The sequence below is a fragment of the Dicentrarchus labrax genome, unplaced genomic scaffold, assembly GCF_905237075.1.
Source record: "Dicentrarchus labrax unplaced genomic scaffold, dlabrax2021, whole genome shotgun sequence".
Classification (NCBI taxonomy): domain Eukaryota; kingdom Metazoa; phylum Chordata; class Actinopteri; family Moronidae; genus Dicentrarchus; species Dicentrarchus labrax.
The window spans coordinates 15,484,847-15,491,750 of NW_026136707.1; the positions used below are offsets into that span (position 1 = coordinate 15,484,847).

The 6,904-nt window shown below is 42.4% G+C and overlaps 1 protein-coding gene across 1 annotated transcript; it reads right to left on the reverse strand.

Moving 5' to 3' along the window:
* Positions 1-1,250: 1,250 nt before the first annotated feature.
* Positions 1,251-6,904, reverse strand: tent5ba (terminal nucleotidyltransferase 5ba). Its single transcript, XM_051406992.1, has 2 exons — positions 6,475-6,904; positions 1,251-3,700 (listed from the first exon to the last, which is right to left on the reverse strand). Exons 1-2 carry the CDS (start codon positions 6,646-6,648, stop codon positions 2,672-2,674), a joined length of 1,203 nt encoding a protein of 400 aa, XP_051262952.1. The 5' UTR covers positions 6,649-6,904; the 3' UTR covers positions 1,251-2,671.

Below are 6,904 nucleotides of genomic sequence, written 5' to 3' on the forward strand. Positions count from 1 at the left end.
AACTGTTGAAGCACCATACTGTTATTTTATATAGTGGAAGAAAGGATAATCATGTTCTGGGATAAATGAATACAATGGATAACAGGTAATAGATAAGAGTCAAGCACTGAAAGTTTCCATGAACTGTCTCAGTGGAGGCGATGGTAAATAGGAAAAGCCCATTAGGAAACATACTGCCATTAAGGTCATTTGTAGAAATTACTGCACAGAGCTGCGGGAAGAGATCATGACCCTGAATACACACTTGGCATCATCAATCACTATCCGCAACTACCAAACCCATTATCTACCACTTACACTCACAAGATGACTCCATCGTCTTTACTTGAGCAGTTGTTCTATTGTAAAGACTCAGAAAAAAGAGACAGTGGCTGCAACTAGTAACAGTAAACAAGCTTCTGTGCAAACAGACTTCAGGCTGCTCCAAAACCTTCAGTGTCACTGCATGTCGCTTGTTTTTTAAATCTGATTAAAGGGCTATTCACTGATTTAGTATTACACTTTAAAGGGAATATTGATGAAAATTGATGCAGCAAACACGGAGATATTCTGAAAAAGCTGATTCCTACTATTCCCATAATGCAATTTGATAACATTTGTTAGACCCTTCCTGCCTGGTGAATACCAGTGTCTTTCAAACTCCTGCCCAGAGTTTGTAACACAGGCTTTTTGTTCAGAAATTCTAGTCCCCAAGCTGAGATAAAGTCTGAGAAAATAACCCTGATGATGTCATTAGGGTTATTTTCTCAGATTTTAGAGAGGTCCTTCAGAGGCTACTCCACATGACAAGTAAACTAATCTTTGTATGTAAAATTGCCCCTTTACTTGCATTATTGATAGGAAAGTTTCACCAGCACATCAGTTAAGAAGGGTCCTGCATTATTGGCCACTGTTGTACTCTTGTCTTGTGGAAAGACACTATGTCACAGTGTGGGTTTTTATATTTATATTATGCTAACATCATGCATATTCCCAATAAAGTTGTGTTTAATCACATTACCACAAAATAACAAAAAGTAAGTATTATTCCAGCATAGGAGAACTGGTTGCACTGGACTTAATGTTCACTTGGAGGCGACAGGGTACACACGCAGTGCATAGAGTGTAACCCTGCGGTCTCCTAACAGGTTAATCTGGCAATAATTGTAAGGGAATATGACACAAAGACTGGTGCCAGTAAACTGACACTGTGACCGTCACCAGTAACCATATTATATATATATATTATATAGATTTATGCAAAGACAAGGCAGTGTGTATATATAATCTTTAATAATGCCACATTTCTAATGCAGTCTTTCAACAGCTGACTTCAAAATTTAGTTTGAGTTTAATGTGGAGAAGGAATGAATGGGTATGAGGCACATGTGGCAAAATAAACCTTTTGTTCTCAGTTTGCACAGTGGATGTAAATATTATAAATAACTGCAGCTACCAAGGCTTGTGAAGATCCAAGGTCTGTTCATAACCTATACGAGCTGTGCCATTTCCACCATCTCCGTCTTTTGACAGACTTAACCATTCTAGCTATGCCCGTAAAGATTTTTGATTTTGCTTAAATGACATGGATATGGTATCAGTCAAGCAAACAGTGCAGGGTTTCCAATGGTAACATGGGTGGGAGAACAGGACAGCCTTTGTTAAAAAGCTTTAGTATCACTGAGGAGAGAGAAGCCATTGTGCTTTAGAAAAGCCTCCTTATGGTTCATGTCCTCAGATTGAAATGGATCCCCAGCCTCAGTTTAACAAATGCAACTCACTCCAGACGAGAGTATATGCATTTAATTGGGCCTGGTTACTGGAAATGAGCCCCCTTGTTGTCATCAGCTTATCGGGTAAAGGACAAACAGCCTCCCACCCATCCCATGCATCCAGAGCAAGATAGGACAAAAGTCAAAGCTAGTCCCGGGTTCAATGAAAACCTGCTGTTTACAATGGCCATGTGAGAATATACAACTTGACTGTGTGAATGGAGCCGTTCAGATAATGAGCAGTTTAAACTAAGTGCAGCTCTTATAACCGAAGATTAAAATGTCAACAATCATTATAGGCCATGGTTAAAATAAAATAACCACAATACAAAAAAAAAAACAGTATTTTTTTTCCTTTTTTAATTTCACAAAAATGAATGCTTCTGTTCCTGAAAAGAGAGACGGAGTAATCTAGAAAACACTGAATGCATGGTTTTCACTTTACAGATGTTTTTAGAACATTTCAACATGTCATGGTTCATTTTAGGCACTTGGAATCATAACAACATTCCCTTTCTGAACAACAAATACATCTTTGGTCCGGTATGTAATTTTTAAAAAAATTACGAAAATTATGAAAATAACACCAGCTTCAAAGTTTGTCTCTTCAAAAATGTATTTTTGACATATATAAAGCTTCATATAGACTTTTTTTTTTTCTTCAATACTTAAACAAGATATTATCGCTACATCTCAGAAATGACCAGCAATCTTACAGATGTTTTGCAAGACAAAACACATGAGAAAAATTAACATGTCGGCTCAATCAGATGTACAGCAGTACAGGATTGTTTAAGTCAAGTCACATTTGGCAAACATAAGTTTCTTTTTTCCTTTTTTTTTTGTATTTTCAGTCCACTTCCTTTGAAAGACACAGAGCGATGGAGACGCATCCACCTCTGCCCCTCTTAACAGCCGCTTCAGCTACAGGGCAGCCACGTCTGATATGAATTACTGCACGGTGAAACCTGCGGCGGCTGCACGTGTGCAATGTAGTAATTACTGAAGTTGATGTCCTGCACGTACGGAGCTGGCTGGTAGTAACACGTGACATTTGTTACAGTGGGGATGGCGTTCTGCTCAGCCAGCACTTTCAGCGCCAGCATGGAGATGAGGCTGAGCGTCTGGCGCCGCTCGTGGCCCATCAGACACACGGTGCTCTCATTCACCACTTGGTGCAGAGTCATCAGGCACTCGTACCGTTTGTGCTCCATCCCAGCAAAGTGGTTTTGCAGGTAGGCCTCCAATTTCCTCTGCTGCTCTCCTATGTCAGAGAAGTCAATGAAGAAGCGTGAGCACATGTAGCGCTGCATCTGCTTCATGTCCGCCTCCGAAGAGGGCCTGAACCCTCGAACCCGGAGGTGGCAGTACTTCAATAAGCCGCCTCCTCTGATTTCTTCTGGGCTGCGTGTAGCTATGGTCCTCTGACACAGGTGGTCAATGGCCTCCTTGAAGTCCCCGTAGACGCTCTCCCCGATCACAGTGGGGTGAAAGCTCTCAGACATGGGCGTCTCTGAGCAGCGGTCAAATAAGAGAAGAGAATCGAGACAAATCTGGAAGGAGTCCACACTGAATTCAAACTGCCTCCGTAAAGAGTCCACAAATTTTAGCTCCACATTCTTGCCCGTGTTGTTGGACAGCGAGATGAGGCTCCAGCGGTCCGTGTCATTACAGACTTTCACTAGTTTCTGTACATAGGCCTCTTTGAGGGTCAGTGCCGAGATGCGCTCCTTAGAGACCCCGGCTGGCAAGAAGTCAAACAGGCAGTCCAGCACGACGTCCTTCACCAGGCGGAAGGCCTGATCATCTTTCAGTGACACACCAAAGATCAGGTCCAGGTCCTTATAGCCCAGTCCAGTGTCCTGGTGGAGCACATGGCTGGCAGCCGAGCCGTTCAGCCTCACGTCCTTAACACACACACCTCTCTCCTCCAGCCTCGCACGCACCACCTGGACAGTAATGAGAGAGAGACACAGCATGTTATTAATGATATACATGGATTTAAACTGTACTGTTCTCTTTTAAAAGTCAAAATATGCTACCAAACGCGCTTGTAGTTGCAGAAAGAGACACAGATATCTAAAAAAGACTCAAGTTAAACTTTTGAAATATGTCCAAATAAGCTCCACATGAGCCTAGTGGAAATCAATAGTTTGTGAAAGCAAGATCAATACTGCTGCTCACAAAAGTCCATTTCATCACCATCAGCCTCAGTCTGAATGAAACCTAAAGAGCCCAAACAAAAAGCAGCAGAGCTGGTGAGCCTGTGCTCCAGGTCCATCTCCCTCTGGGTCAGAGTGTCTTATCTTATCACACTGATAACGTTTATAATCCCGAACTGCAGCCGAGAGAGTGAACACCAGTGTGTGATTGTCACAACCTCAGGTCATTGGGGTCAACAGCGTTTCCCTTCCTCTGTCCCAGTGACCCGCAAGATGTTTAAATGAACGTGTCTCGGCTCAGTGCGGCCACACTGGGAGGGAATGAAGTACAGCTGGACAGGGTACGCCAACATCACTATTGTCATTTCCCCTGAAGGGATATGACAATCCACCGTAAAACATTCGGGTCTCAAAACATTCAGAGACGATCAAAGTGTTCAGTGGAAACTTACATCTGAATGATATGACACATCAACAACTAGCTGCCGCTTCCTTGTTATATCTGGCAAACTACTTGAGAACATTGTCATATTCAATAAGTGTATACACAGCAGGAGCACATGCTAAAGCTGGTAAATGTAGCAGACCGTGACGGGCACAAATGAGACAACCCTTTCCACTGAATATTATCTCCATAATATTGAAACAACAAAAACTGCAGCTCAAATTAGTTGTTACACACTCGCTCACAATCCTAAATCTTCCCACTGGCACTGACCTGTCAGATTAGTGTCTGTTAACTCTCTCTCCCATGGTGATCAGATAACAAGCTGGCTCTATTTATACACACTGGGTCAGGCTACAGACAAACAAACATTTGCAGGCAAGTGAACCCCTCACGTAGGAGTGCTGAAAATCATAATAGCATGACTTGGCAGTAATGGCGTTATAATCATACCATAAAGCGGTGCTGATTGGGTTCAAATTCCAATCAGAAGCAATACTATTGTGGTTTTTGTGGACTTCTGATATGCCGGTGCAGTCAGAGCTAAATTCAGGGTCAGGCCTACACTTAACACCTCTCCTCCCATACATACTTGAATACAGCTGAGTGGATAAGCCCACACTGCCCCTGGAAGCACAGATATACCTCTGCTGACTTAACAAAGCTGGCCAGAAACACGACTCCTGTTTAATCAAGTCTATCTCACTTATTGAGAAAGAAGAAATCAATAAAAGTGAGTGGAATAAAGTGACAGGGGTCGTGCCATATAGAGCGGGCCATTCACAGGCCACATGTCTGAGTTGCGGAGCAGCTAAGAACAGAGGGAGTTGTTATCTTAGATCTACAGTTACAACTCTGTCACTCCTTGGACTCTAGAGCTTAATGATGCTGCAGAAGCTGCAGGACAAAGGTCCACAATCTCAGCCGTGCATGACAGAAGAGGCAGAACTACATCATCAAAACCGATCAAATGTACATTTAGGCTAAATAGCGTCATCCCAGGTTGTCCTGAGAGGCAATTTACTGTTGACCGATGTTCAGCCAACCGCTAAATGCATTTATGTGACAGATATATGGGGTTTCCACAAATCCAGGGGAAACAGAGTCCCTACATTTGGGGCTCAAACTTGCATTTAAGCCTCCTGCACACTCAATGAAGCATTCATCTTTCCACAACCACAAGCATGAAGCTCTGGGATTCACAGGCTTATTGGGCTCATCTTGAATATGTCAAAGTGTAAATGAATAGGGCGGAGGGTTATACAACATGTTACCTGACTCAACTTTGACGTTAGGAATCGGCTATATGTTAATTTTGAAATTCTATCATGGCACAGTCGCCAGCTACCTAGAGACACCACAGGAGAAGTGAAACGTGATCCAGCCCAATGCATAAAAGGCTGGAAATGTGGAGGACTTTGACATGTGTCTGTTACATACATTTTGAGTCAAACCAAGGGAGTTGTAATGACAGTATATTCCTCACAATGTTTCTGTTGTTTGAATGTGAAAATGATAGCCAGTCATTCAAATCAGAATGAAGAATACCTTTTCATTCTGCTTAAACATTGGCTGGAAAAATAAAAACTTTCATTTAGTGTCACCAAGAGGCAAGATACATAGATAATCATACTTTCCCCTGCAGATATTTCTTGAGAGAATAATTTCTGAAAGCATACAAAGCCGTCCTGGGAAGAAAATTTATTAAAAATGTAAACTAGCCTCAAAAAGAGAAAACACACCAAGCTAAATTCTCATTTATGTATCAAGGAAATACAATTAAGGAAGGAAGCATCCAAAAAGCATACATAGGTTATATCCTGGGTTGGTCAGTGGCTCTCAAATTGGGACTTGGAGACCAAATGAAGTGCAGTGTAATCTTAATATTTCATTCATGTGTTTTCACACAACCAGAACATGTAAGAGTGACTATTTGATCCACAGGTTTAACTACAGTCACTACCCACCTGTAGTGTAATACTCAATTTCATATTTATAAATAGGCGATGAATACTGTACTTCTAACTAAATCCAAAAATGCTCAAACTTAAATTAAAAACTTAAAATTAAAATCTATACACAAACAGTGTAAGAATGTAAATGTGTGGGTTAGTACCTGCACAATCTGGCGGGGTTGCACAGACAGAGTGGGGAAGTTTCCCCGGCCGTGGATGGGGACAGCCTCCCCCAGGATCGAGTCCAAGCGCTGCACCTGATCCCAAGACAACACAGAGAACCGCCGACTCTGATCCGACGCATCACCGCAAGACATGGCGATGTTACCGTTCATTCCCCCCCTTCCCAAAAAAAAAAGAAGGAAAAAAAAAGGAAATTAGCAATCAGCGCTTTCCTCTCAGCTGAGCTCAGCGTCTTCTCTCTTCAACACAAGTAAGATATTCCTGCGGATGTGATCAGCTGTGAGCGGATCCGGGTCTTAGTGTTGAGGTGAAGAGTGGAAAAAAAAAAGTTAGTTGAGTCAGAGGTGTGGTGGTGATAGTTGGATCGGCCGTTTCCTCCGGTGTGCGCCGCTAAAATCCGGTCAGTCT